Genomic DNA, 19,510 nt, shown 5'->3' with positions numbered 1-19,510 from the left:
GATGGGAAGCCAGGTACAAGGAAAGCAGTTAATAAAAGTTCACTGTACATGTTATCCTTCTACCTTTGTACGACTGCCCCAACTTCAGACATCTGCCTACCACCATGTGTGCGGATTTCTATTTGTCACTCTGTGTCTGTGTGTATATAGAAACTTGAGCTATTCATACTCTTTTTTTTTTTTTGAGACAAAGTCTCATTCTGTCACTAGGATGTGACAGTGGCGCAATCTCGGCTTGCTGCAACCTCTGACCCCCTGGTTCAAGCAATTCTCTGCCTCAGCCTCCCGAGTGGCTGGGATTAGTGGCACATACCACCACACCCAGCTAATTTTTGTATTTTTAGTAGAGCCAGAGTTTCACCATGTTGGCCAGGAGAGTCTTGATCTCTTGACCTTGTGATCTACCTACCTCAGCCTCCCAAAGAGCTGGGATTACAAGTGTGAGCCAACGCACCCAGCCTGCTAGTCATACTCTTAGCACGTCATCATCACTGTCCATGCACCACTCCATCTTGATTTATATCTTCTCCTTCAGCCCTGACTCTACTTTTATTCCCCTCCCTCACTTGCACCCACTCTAATGGATTCAATGGACTCCTTAACGAGGCATATGTTTATAGAAAATGCATGGCTGTTTCATATACTTTTAATTTATATAGATGCTACTGTACTATAAATCTTATGCTATTTTTTATGCATTGCTTCACTCAAGATCAGTGTGGGTTGCTATGTGATCAGGGCTTTTGCGACCGCATCCAGCACATTTGAACTGTCCCTTTCACTAATGTTGGGTTCTAGGGAGTCTCTGTCTTCCAAAAGCAGGCTGCAACTGGCATCCTCACCTCACCTTTACTTACTATGTTTCTTTGAATCAACTCACATAACATATGCATTTGCTTTAAAGGGCAGTTATATTCGTTCTAATGTAAATTATATATAACTATTGAAATTGTCAGACAGCTATGAGCATGTGACCCCTGGGCTCCCACAGGTACATCACTTAAGGACCAGCCTAATGCTCACCCACCATCCTGCGTTCCACTGACAGGCTGGGGCCAATGAGCTCAGGTTGCCAATCTTGCTTTCCTCTCAAAACATTCTGTTTACCCTGCAGCTTTTCCTTCTCTCAAACAGGAAAAGGTAGTGAGAGGACCAAACGGAGTCTTGGAGAACCTCCCTCTGTCCCCGAGGAAGACACTGCACTGTAGGGCCTGTTCTGCCGTCACTTTCCTCTACTCATACATCTCAGGGACCTTGCCCAGCTAATGTTAGCCCACATGAAGAAGTCAGTCTGTACAGAGCAGGAGGGCGTCCACACTCAAGAAGACTACACAGATGGGAGCTCTCCATAACTTGTCTGCCCTGCAGACAAGTCTCCTGGGATTCCAAGGAGGCAGAGATTCTTCTAGATTACCTCCCTGAGACAGTAGTGTCAGAAGCATTGGAACCAGAGCAGCTCCATCTTAAATAGGGACTGAATAAAATAAGGCTGACATCTACTGGGCTGTATTTCCAGATGGTTAGGTATTCTAAGTCACAGGATGAGATAGGAGGCTGGCATAAGATACAGGCCATAAAGACCTGGGTGGTAAAACAAGCTGCAGGAAAGGAGCTGGCCCACCAAAACCAAGATGGCCACGAGAGATGGCCACATTCCCACCAGTGCCATGACAGTTTACAAATGCTATGGCAATGTCAGGAAATTCTTCCATATCGTCTAAAAAGGGAAGATATGAATAATTCACCCTTGTTTAGCATCTCATCAAGAAATAATAAAAAAAATAGCAATGAGCAGCCCTTGTCTAGTCCACAAACAGAGTAGCCATTCTTTATTCCTCTACTTTCTTAATAAACTTGCTTTCACTTTACGGATTTGCCCTGAATTCTTTCCTGAGCGAGATCCAAGAACCCTCTCTTGGGGTCTGGATCAGGACCCCTGTCCTACAACAGTTATATTTGCCCTAGCTGAATTTCTTTTAAAACCTCTTCAGATATTCCCGTTAAGTGTTCCATCATGTCCATACTTTCTGTGTGATTATATTAATAATTAGAATAATAGTAACCGGTGTTCAGGAAGTAGAACTATGTGCCAGACACTGGGCTGAAACACTTTACATTAATGTTCTCATTTGACCCTCAAAATAACTCCCCTAAGTAGGTATTCTAACCTTCATCTTAGAGTTAAGGTTCCTAAAGCTTAGGGAGTTTAAGTAAATTGGACAAGTTTATTCAGCTATTAAATGACTGGGACAGGATCTGAATGAGGGAGTTTGGTGCCGAAATAAGAGCCTGTATCTGCTATGCTGCTTGTAAAAGACACCATTTACACATACAAATAAAAATAAATTACTGTTTATAAAGTGTTCACCATGTAACCTGTGGACTCATCCAGGCCCGTGTTTGCTCATTTGATCCTCACATTAGTTCTGAGGTCAGCTGTGTAATTGTTTCCATTTCAACGACAGAGCGTGTGACCTGGGCTCATGGCTAGTCTGAGGGAGCCAGCCTCAAATCCAGTCCTGCCGTATACAGAGAGTCACAGTGCCTGTTGCATGAGAGCACATCCATTTCACAGACAAGAAAACTGAGACTCAGGGAGATCGGGTCTCGCCGTCAGTGAATAATGGATAACCTCACTCAGGTCTCAATGGCTCCAAAGCCTAGCTCCTGTTTCCCAAGAGATGACTGAACATCTAAGTGCATCAAAGTCTACATACAAAATAGCCTGTAATGCTAGCACTTTGAGAAGCAGAGGTGAGCAGATCACTTGAGCTCATGTATTCAAGACCAGCTTGGCCAAGTTTTGTATTTTCATGAAACCCCATCTCTACTGAAAATACAAAAATTAGCTGGGCATGGTGGCGAGCACCTGTAATCCCAGCTACTTGGGAGGCTGAGGCATGAGAATTGCTTTAACCCAGGAGGCAGAGGTTGCAGTGAGACTATATCATGCCACTGCACTCCAGCCTGGGCAGCAGAGTGATACTCCATCTCAAAACAAAACAAAAGTCTACATACAAAATAAATGGTATGGGCAAAGTCCTGCACTTCCACTTCTATAAGAGGAAGTAATCCCCAATGATGCCGTTCTTAAATTGCTGGAGTCAATGAGGCAGACTAAGGGAACGGGCTTGGGGAGCCACAGCCATCGCTGAAAGTTAGCAAATCACACACTGTCTCCTTATAACTGCCTGCAGAGCGTTGAGACCCAATGGAACACAAGCTCAGAGAACCAACAGGTGACTGTCCCCCTTGGGCTGGCTCCTAGGAGGTCCCCTACACTCATGAATTGTCCAAATGTGGGGGGCAGCCTCCCTAAACAGGACTATCTGGTCTATCCCAAACTGGTCTATCTGCTAAATGTAGCTGAAAATGAAAAAGCAGGCTCTTTGCTTCCATTAAACACGGGCTTCTCAGGCTTTCTCCCAGCACAATAGAGGTGGCTGCACTTCCCAGCACCCTCCTCCTGAGTGCTGCCCTGGGGCTTCACTCTCAGTGGGCTGTACAAAAGACCTGTGCTCTCCAGCCTCCACAGTGCATTCAGCTGGAGGAGATGTACAGGCAACAAAGGAGACATCTCAGGGCACCGCAGCCTCTGATCACTGAGACAGCAACATACTTTCTGAGGGGGTGTTGCAGGTGCATGGAAATCAATACCCAGAGAAAAGTGGGGAACATTGCAGCCTTTCCCTGGACACAAAGGGAAAGGGAGGTGGCCAATGAGCAACGTAGATACAGAAATGCAAACCGTGCTGCAACTTCTTGTATTCTTAAAATGCTACCCAAACTCTTCCAGTGAATGCCTAGTGCCCACCAAGCCAGGTTTGTGAAGTGCTGGGGGTAACTTGGGGAGTAGAGTAAAACGGACCAACCACTGGCCTGGAAAGTGGTGAGAAGACATTCAAATAAACATAGGAATCGACCACCTCTATCCCACTACACCAGGCCCCTTGCAGCAGGAAACCCCCTTGTCTTGCTCTCTCCTCTCCAACCGCTCTCTCCACTCCATCCTCCTCTCAATGCCTTCAACCAGTCCCACGTTCTACTTCATCTCCAGCTTCTCACATGCTGTTCCTTCTGCTTTTGCTGCCTCCTGGGACCTGGTATATGTTTAGCTTCACTCCCCGGGTTCCCTGGGTGGCATGGCCAGGACTCCCGATTTCAAAGCCTTCCTGTCTCTCTTAATGGCATATAAACTCCATGTGTGGAAGGAGCCGGCTGTAAATCTAGATCTTAATAGCAGCCAACCCTGATACAACTCACAGCCCAAAAGCAGACAGGTGGTCAAGGAAAGACGGGGCAGGTGAGGTGAGTGTGATTCCCCACCCACGCACAGGCCTTCGATAAATGAAAATAGCTCAGGACAGTAAGAGAAGACACATAAATTGCACCCCTGCTCTCAAGCTTTTATTTTCTCCTCTTTGAAATGACAGGAATTCTCAAAGAAATGAGCACTTCACCCCACTCCCGACAGGCGTTAGTTCAAAGCAACACTACCCCATCCAGTTCCTAGCTGTGGTTACCAGATAAATCAGAGAACCTGAACTCGATTTATACATCGGATGTGTTTCAAAGTGGCATATAAGTAAATACACATGCATGCTCACGTGTCCTATACATATGCAAATTATATCTCAGTAAAGCTGCTTAAAAACTGCAAGGGTAACTGGGTGCTATGTTTCAAGGTTGTGCCAATAATTAGATAACTGCTTTTTAAATGCTAACAACTCAGTTATTAAGACAAGTTGTACACATGACAAACATCAGAGAGGAGATATGAGAATCTAATTTAAAATCATTGACTATGTAAATGTGAAATTTCAAAATATGTAAATGTACCACACTGTGATAAAAAGGAAGGCTACATGGGGCTAATTTCTTCCTGTTAATTCTGCAAAAATAACTCCTTTATTGTCCTGTTCCTGCCATGGTGAGCTCTGTGTCGTTGTTGATGAAGGCTTAATGCTCTTTTTCCTAGAACGAAGTTTAATGAATTATTTTTTCTATAAGGTGCCTGCACAGAGAGATAAGTGCCACATATTCAAATGTAGCCACTTTGAGCATTTTTCATCCCCTTCTCCACATAAGCAATACTGTCTCAGCCATCATTCTATAGGAAAGTGTATGCTGGGGACCAGGGTGGATCGAGGGAGGGAGGGGATTGCTCTGATTTTTGTTTGCCAATTATTCTATGAATGAGCCCAGACTGGAAATTATTTACATGAATCAAATATCTTTGAGATTGGGAGAAAACAATAGAACTTCCAACAGGTGAGAGCTGAACAAAGGCTAAACATCCTCAAATGTTAACGGTGAAGAAAATCTCAGAAATAGTCTCATCTGGTAGTTCAGGAACTTAAAAAAAGAAAAATTCCATGTCCCCTTATTATGCATGTTCTTACCTTAAATCCTGTGAATGATCTTTCCCCTAAACCCAGCCAAGAATTTTTTAAATCGAACTTCACAAGTATCACTTAAATGAGATAATATATGCAAAGCATAGCATAGTGGCTTGGCAAGCAAGAAGCACTCAGTAATGTGATGATGATGATGACAGCAGAGATGATATCGATGATGAAAACAATGGCAATGACTCCAGCTGGCTTTCTGTGGGGGATTATGAAAGCTGTGAGTATGCCACCTACTTCATATACACAAAGAAACCCTAATCTGTCTAACGCAGGGGTTGCAAACTCAATGTTCCTCGGGGCCAGAGTAGCAAATAAACGTCAAGGAAATCAACCAACGAGATGTTCATGCTGATGCTGATTGCTGTTCTGTGGACATGGAAGCCCAGGATGGCTATACCTCTCCATTTTTCAAGCTTTAAATCTGAATATTTTAATATCATTACATATTTTATATGTGATTTTATTTTTTTCCCCCTTAAAGCCCACACAGACCAAGTAAAAGGTATCTCCAACCAGAATTGGCCTGGGGGACACAGGTTGACAATTCTGATGTGATTGATTCTTTTTTATTTCCCCACCTTCAGTGAAGAAATTCCCACAGGAATGAATGCTCATGTGTCAACCTCCACCCTTACACTCCTGCCCACCACTCCATTATGAACACATGTGTGCTGAACCTACTTTCCTAGAATAAAATCATTTCCACCACATCTGGCCTCAGAAACCAACTCTGATTCCCCCACTGGAGCACAGCAAGCCTGGTGCGCTGTCCCCGACCATGGCCACAGTGACTGGAATGACAGACTCCCAGCACATCAAGGGAATGGATCCACTGAGCCCTTTGAAGGGAAGTCCACTTGGAGACAGGCTGCCTGGCTCAAAAAGCATCCTAATAGAGGCCACCCACTGGCTGGCCAAGGAGCTGCCTACCGGACTCTGCTCCCCTGTGAGTCTGACTGTGCTTCAGTCAGACTGGAGCTGCTTCCATCATCTCTGTGCAGCTGGTACCCATCTACTCACGTCTGGGTAAAAGTGCTGAGAGCCAGTAACTTTGCCCAGCCTCGAGTTTTTACTAAGGCAACCTCTGCATTAGTCAAATCAGGGCCGCAACCTAAGTTCGGGTTAGCAGTCTGAGCGTCTGCAGAGACACCTGCTTGAGGTAGGAAGACTCCTGCTCATTGGGTGGGGTGGGGCCAACTATGAGCAATCCTAACCATGATCTGGATGAGGAGTCTGTTTTCTGACATCCATCACCAGCTTTGCAGAAGTCCTAGAGAAGTTCCTCTCTATAAATCCCATCAAACAGCCCCACAAAACGCTCCAGAGTCACTGGGTGCAGTGAGGGGAGGCTCTCTAAGTATATTCCCAAGGATCTGATTTTCCTCCCCCAAGTGACACATACACACAAAAGAAAAATCAATTAAAAAGCACACAAGAACAAAAAATCCACATTTACCTTTGACAGTACAAAGCACTGAATGTTAGCCTATTCAGGCTGCCAGTAAGCTTGGGATGTGCAATACATGATATCCCAGATGATTTTTAACAAAGATTCTGATTACTCGCAAGGGCTGTCATCTCTCCACTGAATGCAGTGTAAATGGAATGCCAATGAATTCCTAACTACCTTTTCATTTTCTCCTCATAACCTAATTTAGAAAATGTAAATAATCTCACTGTGTTTGCAGGACCAGCTGCTCCTCACCTCCATATGAGAAACTGAGTAAAGACCAAAAAATACAACCAATGCCACCAACACATTCCTGGTTAAACAGACTAAATATGCATTCAAAATATTTCTGAAACCCTTTAGTTTGTTGCTGGTAATTTATAAAATTGCAGACAGTGGTCTTTTATTATCGTTGTTATTATTATTATGGCTTTCTTCTGTCATTTGGATCTATTGATGGTGATGCATCTGTGATTCACACCCACCATAATTTCTCCTACCCACAAACCTTTTAAGATTGCTTTCACCTGGCCTGAGTATAAATTAAGTGGAATTATTTTCTACCTGGCCTAGTGTAGAACAACAACAACAACAACATAATATTCTGAAAAATCAGAACTGGGACCAACATCTTGGTGACACACTGCTATGTCAGGTTCTTTCGCTTGGAGCCAACAGTGAAGGGTTCTGGAAAGTCCATGAACCCCACAGTTTCTCTGCAGTTAGGCTGGAATACGTTCTTTTCCCCTTTATCACTCGGGAGTTCTCTGGTCACAGAAAAGGGGTATAGCCCGTACCACCCATATCATCCTCACTTAACGTTATCCTGACCCCAAGGCAAAGGCCCATGAGTCAATCAACAAATATTTACTGAGCACTTAACTCTAGTCTGAAGCACTGTAACAGGCACTGCGGCCAGAGTAAAGACAAGTTGGGACAAAGAAAAGAAATAGTACAGTATAAACAAAGGGAAAGAGTATTACCAGGCAGTGTACAAAAATAAAAATGAAGAAGAAATGGCTAATGCACATGTAAAAACTTTTACATGTATAAATGTAAATGCAAAACAATCTAACTACATAGTACCTTTCAGAGAAGTGAATCAAAGTGACCCTGGCGCTCAGTCTGGGTGCCCAGACAATGAGCCAGTTGGGAACAGGGCCCTTTCCCAGTGAGAGGGGCTGCACCAAACTCAACTTCTCTTGCAACTACTGACTTTCTCCCACAGTAGTGGGGAGGCTGAAACACCCAGGGCACCACAGTCCCCAGGTACTGAGCAGCCGATGCTCCCAGCTGCTTCCTCCAAACTGGCTGGCACCCCAAAGCCAGGCAGCCTAGTGCTAGCTTATCCCTCCTCCCCAGGACTGTTCCTGTGATAAGGTCCAGAAAGGGAGGGGCAGGGGAGGGCTCCTTCAAGCACACCCATCAGAGTGCCTGTACCCACATACTTCTCTGTGGGAGGATGGGGATCAGCACCTGGGTCATCCCTCTGTTTTGTCAAGCCCATGCTCTGTGTGACATGGTGTAATTTCCTCAAACCCAGGTGCAGGGCAGGTTGGGAGCCAGAGTGACCCATTGTGCCAAACAGTGAGAAATTAAAGAAAACAAAAACAACCTGAGGCCAGGCGCGGTGGCTCACACCTGTAATCTCAGCACTTTGGGAGGCCGAGGTGGGCGGATCACCTGAGGTCAGGAGTTTGAGACCAGCCGGGCCAACATGGTGAAATCCCATCTCTACTAAAAATACAAAAAGTAGCCGGGCATGGTGGCAGGTGCCTGTAATCCCAGCTACTTGAGAGGCTGAGGCAGGAGAGCTGCTTGAACCTGGGAGGCAGAGGTTGCAGTGAGCCAAGATTGCGCCATTGCACTCTGGCCTGGGCAGTAAGAGTGAAACTCTATCTTTGGGGGGGGAAAAAAAACTTGAGATACTATCGGTGGCCAAAAGACTAATAATAGTCAGGGACTAGGGAGGACAATGGGGAAATAGTGTCCCTCCAACCACATAGGTGGAAACAGGCAGGCAGGCACTGTCTGCAGGACAATCTGGCAAGATATATCTAAAGCCTTAATTTCACTTCTAGGAATATATCCTAATAAATGCATAAAAATAAAAGGACACAAGTTTCTCTGCAAGAAAGTTTATCATATTATTGCTTATAACAGTGAAACACTACAGATGACATCAATGTTCACTCAGAGAGAAATGCCTGATTTCTGCTTTCCCAGAAAGCAGTCATGAAAAATAACAGAAATCTATATTCATCGACATGTCCACAAGATGTCATTTTTTAAAAGCTTGTTACAAGAAAGAAAAATCCAGTGTTTTAGAAGTGTATACATGCCCGCATATATCTATATACTCATGCACAAATAGGAAATAAAAACCCTCTAAGGACAGAAACTAAGATGCTGAAAAATGAAAGATATTGAGAAACATTAAGTACCATTTGATACTTCTTCTTGCTGTGATCTTTACTTTCCCTTTTACCATTTTCTGCACATTCTTTGTTCTTTTACAATGAATATGTATTACTTTTATAACCAGTAAAAACAAACAAAAAGCATTAAAAAATACATGGGTGCTTCTATGGTAGACATAGAAAACATGAAACCAAGTCTTCCATAAAGCTCTGCAAATGGAAAGTGTTTAGTCCAGTATTGGGGGAAATAATTGGACTAAATCAATAATGCAGTCGAATTATTAGTCCAATTCATGGTTATTCCAAATAACCACGAAGTTGAGGATGGCTTGATGCAGTGGTTCTACCTACAAAGAAGAATGCTTTTAACAGGCCAACACCCCCAGAACAAGTAGGAAAGTTAGGATATGGTCCACCAAGTCAACCCAACTTTGGAAGATGTGAGGCCGATGGAAAACTGAGAGCTCGAGGGGGCAAGACGTGAAACTGCACATACAAGGCATCCAGTGGCTCCCCTTCCTACCCTTTAGTGGTAAGCGTATATCCCCGGGGGGCGGAGAGGTTGTTCCCTCTCAACGTGGAAGGGAGAGCAGCCCTCTGGGCCTATCTGTGAGGTTCAGGTTGACTCAAACTGAAGTGTGTTAGCAGAAACCTGGGGCCCATTTGGGGTGAAACCCATGAAGACCACGCAGTTCGATGTGGTTTTGTTCTCAACCATTTGTTCGCTGACCTCATCAAAACTGGTGAATGCAGATTGCTGCTCTTTTTTAAGATTCTTCTGGTTTGAGGTTTCTGCTCTAAATTTCCTTACATGTATACATGCGATTTTGCAAGCAACCCAGTTTACCGAAGAAAGGGGCAAATAGACCATAAGATACATCAACAACAAAAAAATTAATAGTCTCCTCCCTCTATCTGTGACTCAAAACAGAAAACATTATTTTTTTCTGGCTCTTGCAAAGTACCAGCTTTGAAATTCCAGATGAGATCAGAAATGAAAACAAGGCAGAAAACAAAAATCTTTTAGGTCTACACAGCCATATCTACCTCTACTGCCTGAGAACTGAAAGTGATTCTGGCACTGTTAGGCTATATTCAGTTCCTAAAACCTCCACAGCTCATTTTGGACTTCATATGTGAAAAGAAGAATCAGTTCTGTCTTAAGAACCTTTCCTTAACTTAGAAATTGATAAGCAGAATCAATTATTTCATTTCCAACATAATGGATAACCTTTCGAAAGTATGCCTCACCCAGAATTTTCACAATGTCTATAGACACAGATGAGTTTTTAAACCAGAAGTATTCATATAGTCCCTATAGATATTAATTTCTTATATATACAGCTTATATTTTGGGAATGGAGTATGCTTCACTTGGGCATATCCTGCTTTTCATGCCTCACTGTATATATTTTCATAAAAACACTGATGTATTTTATAGTCATACATATGTAGACAGACACCAGTCAAGAAACATCTCAAGAAAGTTGCTTTAACAGTACCCTCTAGCTTTTTGGAAGATTGGCATAAATCTCTTCTGCAAGGAGAAAAATCCATTTTTCTGAGAAGGTAAATGTTTATTAAATGCAAATACTGATATTCGTTTCCTAGGAAAAATGTCTTGCTGCATGTGGAATTTCTCGATAAAAAGCTTTCAAGTCCCAGGTTTCTCCAGATAAACCCCTATCGGTGAACTGATGCGTGAATGCACTGAAATTGAATTACTGTACAACAGCAATTACTTTCCACAGTACAGCTATAATGGGAATCAGTTCCGCGATGAACAGCAGGTAACTATAGGAAGGGGGAAACTTAATATAAAATCCAGTCTCCTTTAGCTCTTCCCAACAAGCAGAGGTATTTATTTTTAAGCAAAACACTCTTTTTGAGGGCTTGATTTATCATTTTATCAATGTAAATCAGAAAATAAGTGAAACAAGATTAAGTTTATTTACAGCTGTGAGTTTCAGGGTGCTTTCAAAATTTATTAACTATCTTACCCAAGGTTTGAAAACAACTGACTTATCACGAAGTGGTCTAGCTACAACTTGTTTTTTATATCTCTTCACATTCCCCAGAGGAGCTCATTCTTTCAGACACGTCTAATTAATTGTAATGTTTGGCTTGAAATGCTACCAAAACAGATACTATCCTATAATCCCCCCCAGTGCCCCTTCCCTCTCTGAATCCTGTTAAAGTTTATGGAGGTCTGAAGTCTGCATAAACTGACATTTAAAGTCCTCTGGATCAGTGTTTGGCTCTGAAGCCAGGAACACCTGGGAAGACAGGAGGAGGTTATAAGTCCAGTTTAAATCAGTGTGGTGAAGGCAGTGTCCACCCCAGAGCTGTTCCGCACAACCAAAGGCAAAATCCACTCTGAGGAAGTGACCTTTAGAAAACCACCCTGGAGAATACTACTATAAAATTATAAATTCGCCAAAGTCCTTTTTGTCATTTCCTGGTTTATCTGCTTTTTTCTTGTGCTGTTCATCCCAGTTATATGGACCACACCAAAATCACAGGATCATGGCATCTCCCTGTCTGTGATGGAATTGGTCCTGAAAGTATATCCTTACAATCAGAGATGTCCGTGGTTACACAGTTACTTCCTACAGACCCTCTTCCCACCGCACATTTGGCTGTGCCTGCTCAGAGCTCCCCGGAGCCCCAGATGATGCTTCCAGTTGATTGATAGTTTGTGCGACTCCCCCTGAAGGGCCAGATTTTAAAGACAGAGGAAAGGCTGGGGGCAGCCTGTTCATATAAACAAGGTCATGCAATGCAACCCTTCTGCCTTGTCCCTCCCCTTAAATCAGGGTACATCTCTCAACATCAGCAACTCAGGAGAAAGGGGAATGGTGTCAAATTTGCCTTCCATCAACATCAAAGATGAGCTCTGACTTGTGACGCAGACAAGCATTTCCAGGTGTCACTTAGGAATGGCCTGATGAGCATCCATAGTTAGCAAAGGATGGGTGCATATCCTTTCCTCCATGTCCAGCACGTGAAATATCCCTTGAAATGTTAATGAACTAAAAGCAAATGGACTCCATTTCTCGTCCATTCACAGAGACTTAAAACTTGACAAATTGTCAGCAATATTGAGGACTTGGAAGCATAAATATGTCTGAACAATGAAGGTGAGAGATTGTGCCTTGGGCACAATCGCTATATACCAAAGCAAGCAGGAGCATGGCCGTATCAAATAACCTATAGCTAGCCTGTGTGTGAGTGTGAAAAAATTACTTAAACCACCAATAGCATTAAAAAGCGCTAGAAAAGATTATTTAAGAAATGCTACCATAATGATGGTACCATTATGTTCATGGCAATTACTGAAGCTAAGGTTATTTATAATTTGCTAGCCTGAAAAAAAAAAAGTTACATATAGTCCATTACCAGCGAGATGACAGGGGTTATGTAATGGGCAGCCCACTTTAGGTTTCACATTTACTTCAGACATCTGACGGGGAGAAAATAGGACTTTCTGTGATAGGATAATTGCATAGTGGAGAGTAATTCAAATAGGAGATGAGGATGATAAAATCACTCTGATTCAACTAATCACTGGAAAAAGTGATGGAGGAAAATGATGAAATCAAGCCAGAAGAGACAGAGAAAAAGATCAACATTGTTTAACAGGCAGGAGATGACAGGCTACATTAAAAGAGGGGGTTATTGTAGTACTCCTTTTTATCCCCCAGAACTAACTGAACGTACTTTCACAGACTAAAGGTGTTGTTATTGCCAATTCCTAAATTGCTACTGCCAGACTCATAAATATTTTATATACATCAATGGAAATGTTACTAATCGGGTTGTTTGTGAACCAGGTTTCTCCTACACACGCCCCTCGAGTCACCATTGATGCATACTAGGAAAACACAAGGTGGGGCGCCTGGACCTGGGACCCAACTCCAGCTGCTGGGGGGTGACGGACAGGGGCTTGGAAAGGGAAGATTCCTAGGCATGGCATATCAGAGTGATAAGGCCAAACCTAAAATCTGTTCTGTTCCTGAGCTCTTAGAAAAGAGTGGTGTGGGGTCACCGCCTGGTGGGTGGCATGGGAAAGGACCCCACCCTGTTTCACAGTGGTGCATTCCAGTGCAAGGCTACAAATAATGACTCCACTGCAAACCCACAGGCAAATTTGGACCTGAGGTCTTTGTTCTTCAAATGTTCACAAATCCAACAGGCAAACAGCAACTTTTCCTAATGGAGAATCAAGGTGCCATCAAAATATGAAAAGGGTTACACTCACTGCTTCCCTGGCCCCCAAAGGGACATCTCATTCCAAATGGCACATGGGTCCTGACTGTTGCCAAAAGAGCCACATCGCTCACAGTGGGGACCAGGCCTGTCTCTACTATCTCCACACTAAAGCCCTATGTGAGGTACAAACTCTCTTTAAAGACAGGGGTGGGAAAATCGACATAACACTGGACCAATTCATCAAGATATTATAGGCTGGAGCATCAAGCGTGCTTACAGAGGTCCTGTGTACTTATTTTAAAATACATAGAATACACATTGCAAGGAATCTGGCTGCCTTTATTCTGGGAACATTTCAATGTAAACAGAGCAACTTATTTTTTCTTCTCAAAGGAACTACACCCACCATATCAAATTGTCTTTTTTCTTTCTAACTTCACTAAGGCAAAAAGCTTTCAAAATTAGGCAATACGAAGACGCTAAACCCTGTTCACCTTCCCTCCTGTCATCTGAACCAGGTGCTTCTAGAAGCTGCAAGACTACTTCCTATCAGATGCTCACAGGTGGGAAGGCCCTTTAACCAGAAGTAACAGCAAATGTTTGCTGAACATTTACTGTTTGCCAGACACTGAGCTAAATAAATGCCTTGTATAGATACAGAAGTCCTGCAACCCCACCACCTGGGTGTAAAAATTAACTCTGCTGAGCCCTGCCCATGTGACCTGGCAAATGACTTCATCCTGCCAAGCCTGTTTGCTCATTTCTAAGACAACGATAGTAACAGTGTCTCACTCCTAAGGTTGATTCAAGAATTAAACGAGATGACATACATGAAGTGATTAGCACAGGGGCTGGTGCATCTGAACTCAATAAATGTAAGCACATATTTATTAAATCATGGACTCCTGCTAATACCTCCAGGCTGGTAAATGAGGAAAAAGAGATTCACAGGAGTTACTCAGTTCTTCTCACTGGTCCCCCACCTTGGGACAGAGCTGAGATTCAAAACAGTTCCACTACTTCCAGAGCCCATGTCTCACTGACCACATGGGTCCACTGCCTCAAGGAGGTGAGGTCTAGGTTCTGGTGCTGGCTGGACCTCTGTGTCAACAGAAGCATGCCACATGACTCCTTCCCCCACCACCCACAAAGCTCCCCTAATTCTAGACACCAGGGCTACTTTGTCAATTGTAGAAGCAGAACCTAAAGATATTTGTGTCCTTTTCTCCTCTAAAATTCTGTGATTCACAAAAAAATGTAAGTTAAAACAATATGTCCCCTTCTCAAATTGACAATACTGTTACTAGTGCTTTTTTTTTTTTTTTTTTTTGCAAGGATTCCAGAAAATAAGCACTTGCATACCACTCCCGCTGGAGCAGCTGTGAATTGGCACAACCTTATCTAGAGGGAAATGTTTTCATATGCATAAAAAACCTTGAAAATTGCTTCTGAGCCTCTGAACTGTCTTCTGTGTTCTGGAATTCATGTTAAGGAAATACACATACACTCCGGAATACTGAAGACGAGGAGGCAGTAAAGAATGTGGACTCCAGGTCGGACACGGTGGCTCAAGCCTGTAATCCCAGCACTTTGGGAGGCCGAGGCGGGTGGATCACGAGGTCAAGATATCAAGACCATCCTGGTCAACATGGTGAAACCCCGTCTCTACTAAAGATACAAAACATTAGCTGGGCATGGTGGCGCATGCCTGTAATCCCAGCTACTCGGGAGGCTGAGGCAGGAGAATTGCCTGAACCCAGGAGGCGGAGGTTGCGGTGAACTGAGATCACGCCACTGCACTCCAGCCTGGGTAACAAGAGCGAAACTCCATCTCAAAAAAAAAAAAAAGAATGTGGACTCCATATGGCTGGAGGTCTCTCTCACTCCTCATGTGACCTGGGAGAAGCTACTCAAGTCCTTCCTCTCAGTCTCCTCTTTTGTAAAATGGGGATAATAGTAACATCCATCACGGGGGTGTTACAAGGATGACATAAGTGAGTACATACACAGTCCTTGAAGAAGCAGCTCACATGTAGTAGGTGCTCAGTTGGTTGATCCATTATAAATATACAAGAAGATTCACTGCAGCATTATTTATGTCAAACCTGCAAGCAAGCCAGGTGTGGTGGTACATACCTGTAGCCCCAGCTACTCAGGAGGCTGAGGTGGGAGGATGACTAGAGCCCAGCTGGTTGAGACCAGCCTGGGCAACATAGCAAGACCGCATCTCTTAAATTAAAACTTTCTTTTTCTTTGAGCCAGAATCTCGCTCTGTCTCCCAGGATGGAGTGCAGTGGCACAATCTTGGCTCAATGCAGCCTCTGCCTACCAGGTTCAAGCAATTCCCCTGCCTCAGCCTCCCAAGTAGCTGGGATTACAGGTGCTGGCTACCACGCCCAGCTAATTTTTGTATTTTTAGTAGAGACAGAGTTTCACCATGTTGGCCAGGCTAGTCACAAACTCCTGACCTCAGATGATCTCCCTGCCTCGGCCTCCCAAAGTGCTGAGATTGCAGGCATGAGCTACTGCACCTGGCCAATTAAAACTTTCAAACAACTCAGACATCCAAATATATAGGAACAGTTAAATCAATTATGACACACTCACAGACTGGAATGTTATGCAGCCATCTGAGAAAATAACAAAACACACCTACCCAAGAAAATGTTCAGATCAGAATAGAGCTTAGTTGAACCCTGCTGTACTTTTGAATGGTTTTGGGCAGTTAGTGAATGCATTATACAGTTATAGGCCCACACTGCATGGCTGAACAATTAGTGGCACCTCTACTGAACGCATTATCAGAAGAAAACAGACACAAGAACTCTCTATGAAAAGGGCAGTTTGTGCCCCTAGTGACTGCTTTTCCTGGTTAACCAGACTGTAGAAATAGAATTATTTATGTAATAGCTGAGTGAGTCAACTTTTATCTTTGAGAGATTGGTTCATCAATGCCATCCCCTGAAACTGCCTTTGTGTCTTCAGGCTACAGGGCACAAAGCAGAGGCGCTTACCCTGACTGCCTCGGACTTCTTGTGAAACATCTCTTCCATGTTCTTCGCCAGTTTCTTCACCAGTTGGAGACCATCAATTTCTTCTATGGCAACATCTTTCTCATACTCTTTGTATTTCTGTAAGGAGAGAGGGCAACGTTCAAGACACACGACACCATAAAATAGCACACCTTTGGGAGGCCGAAGTGGGTGGATCACGAGGTCAAGAGATCGAGACCATCCTGGTCAACATGGTGAAACCCCGTCTCTACTGAAAATACAAAAAATTAGCTGGGCATGGTGGTGCATGCCTGTAATCCCAGCTACTTGGGAGGCTGAGGCAGGAGAATTGCCTGAACCCAGGAGGCGAAGGTTGCGCTGAGCTGAGATCACGCCGTTGCACTCCAGCCTGGGTAACAAGAGCAAAACTCCGTCTCAAAAAAAAAATGTATATATATAGCACACCTGTGATTTCATAGCACATCTACTCACAAGGAATAAATAAATAAAGATAAAATCATACCATGACTGCTTCTGGTGAATTTGTGGATATTAAAATAATTTGTGTATTTCAAAATTATTAAGCCAACTAGAAAGAAGTATGAAACTGACTCTGGCTCTCCTGGGAGACTTAACTAGCACCCGGGAAAGGAATACTTTTTAACCCAATTAAACTATCATCTGTCTGTTCATAAGGGACTAATTTCACCCACAGTTTACTCAAATTCTCAATAAAGACAATTTTTCATTTAAAATCCATCACATATACTGGTAGTTTATCTGTTTAAATGTGCAGTTCTCAAAGTGATCCCAAAACTCCCGTGAGTCCCTGAGACCCTTTCAGGGTCCATGAAGTCTTCTTTTTTCCAAAAGCATATCTGTGTGAAGTCAGATTTTCTTCAGCAACCAATCACAAAAGATTGAACGCAGAAGCTGATATGGGAATCCACTTATTTTCTCTTAAGTCAAATATTAAAGAGATTTGCAATATGAAAAAAGGTCACTCCTGTTATTTTTTTTACTGGAAGTATTGTTATTTTCCATAAAATATAATATATATGTTAATATGTAATTAGTTTTTTATCCTTGTATTAATCACGTTTTGAATTTCTTGGTTTTAATTTCTCATATGGTAAATATCAATAGATACAAGCAACCCACATAAACAGAGTTCTCAGGGGGTCTCAGGACTCTGTAGGAGTATAAAGGATCCTAAGACCCAAACGTTGGTTTAACTAAAGATTTAATTTTATTCCTAGTGTGTCAGGAAATATTGTTTATTAATTAAAAACCTTCCAAATGGAGTTTATAATACTTTTAATGTCAACATGAAGCTATGACATTTATTTGGTTATTAAACAGCTGGGGAATTAAAGATACTGGGGAAAATATGTTTACTCTTATTTGTGGGGAACCTCTGAATCAGTTTACTAATTCCTCTCCCACCCCAAGCTCTTACCCAGGGAAACCAAGGGGCTCCACATCTCATCTGGCTCTAGGGACCTTAAGAGTTAGTTGTAAAACGAAAAATGTATTACATTTTAATGTCGGAATAATTTTTGAGATATAAATTTATATTTTCTCTCCATTCATTCCTCCCATCCTGTACCTTCAAAGTGTAAACTGGAAGGCTTAGTTTCTCCTTGACTCAAGGAAGGGTGTGTGTGTGTGTGTGTGTGTGTGTGTGTGTGTGCCACTCAAAACGCTTCCCTTCCTTGCTCAAATGTGCAAGTCTTTTGAGGCAGTAATACTGGGTATCCTGAAATGAGAGTAGTGTTTGAGGACAAAGGGATGGACTCTAAGGAAAGCAACTAATGTAAAGAGAGAATTCCTCAGATCCTAAAACCAAAACAAAATCCTTAGAGTCTCAAGGTGAGGCTGGAGGCATCTGGCCATGTGTTCTAGGAGCTGCAAGATAATACTCTCTTACCCTGGGCAGCATATTGAGACCCCATCTCTACAAAGATTTTTTTTTTTAATTAGCCAGGTGTGGTGGCACATGCCTGCAGTCCCACTACTTGGTGAGCTGAAGTGGGAGAATTGCTTGAGCCTGGGAGGTTGAGGCTGCAGTGTGCTATGATCATGCCACTATACTCTAGCTTAGGTGACACAGTAAGACCCTGTCTCAGAAAAAGAAAAAAAAAATACTCTTCTTACCCTTATAGGCAGGTAGGAACCTAGACATGGACTCCCCCACACCCCCCTATACAATGGCAGAGGGAAAGGGTAGGAAGGGATCCTAAGAATAGGCACCAGAGCATCTGACCTGAATATTAGAACCAAGAGCTTGGAGTTTCTCAGCATTAAGTTGATCCTGGAAAAATTAAAAAGTAATATTTCTGGACCATGTGGGTCTAGACCAAGATTGACATCCGCTACACTGCTTATTAGATGTTTTGAACTGCTTTGCACAGTCCTATAATTGATCATGAGCTGTAGTTCATGGATCCCCCATGCCCTAAAAACATCCATAAAAATCTCAGGAGTTTCTCTTGCTTCTCACCTGAAAAACTGTTTATTACTTCAATCTAGACTTTCCCCTCTTCCCACCAAAGCTGTCCTGTTCTCCAACACAAGAAGGCTTCGTGCTCCATCCCAGCCCCCAAAACCCTTTGTGCTCTTCTCTCCTGGCATCATAGATTGTGTGGCCCAGGAAGCAAGGACAGGTCCTTCTGGTTGCCACCATAACCCACAGCAAACATAAAGGACTTTTTGGATGAAGCCTATTGTAGAGCAATTGCAGTTTTACAATGCAAGGGAGATGCAAGGAAGAACACCAATGCATTTTCTTATGGTTCTATAAGGCTGCTATGGTTTGAATGTGTCCCCTGAAGTTCATGTGTTAAAAGCTTAACCCCTAATACAGCAGTACTGGAAGATGGGGCCAATAAGAGGTGATAAGGTTATGAAGGTTCTACCCTAATGGATTAGTGTTGTTATCACAGGAGTAGGTTAGTTACGGTAAACTGCATTTGTTATAAAAGTGAGTTTGGAGCTGGGCATGGTGGCTCACCCCTATAATCC

At 43.1% G+C, this 19,510-nt stretch overlaps 1 protein-coding gene across 28 annotated transcripts in view; it reads right to left on the bottom strand.

The window, feature by feature from the left end:
* Window positions 1-19,510, bottom strand: part of CACNA2D3 (calcium voltage-gated channel auxiliary subunit alpha2delta 3) — a 923,853-nt gene that overhangs the window by 714,946 nt on the left and 189,397 nt on the right. For 27 of the 28 annotated variants that reach the window (XR_008476741.2, XM_078351196.1, XM_078351197.1 and 24 more), the window contains one exon: window positions 16,508-16,624. The exons of the other annotated variant lie outside the window; for it this stretch is intronic. Coding sequence is in view for 26 of the 27 variants with exons in the window: in XM_078351196.1 (XP_078207322.1) it covers window positions 16,508-16,624 (117 nt within the window). In the remaining variant the exon portion in view is untranslated. The remainder of the gene's footprint in view (window positions 1-16,507; window positions 16,625-19,510) is intronic. 28 annotated transcript variants of the gene reach the window in all.

The sequence above is a fragment of the Callithrix jacchus genome, chromosome 15 (assembly GCF_049354715.1).
Source record: "Callithrix jacchus isolate 240 chromosome 15, calJac240_pri, whole genome shotgun sequence".
Taxonomy (NCBI): domain Eukaryota; kingdom Metazoa; phylum Chordata; class Mammalia; order Primates; family Cebidae; genus Callithrix; species Callithrix jacchus.
Note: the sequence above shows the minus strand (reverse complement) of the source record. Positions and strands in the feature narration are given on the sequence as shown.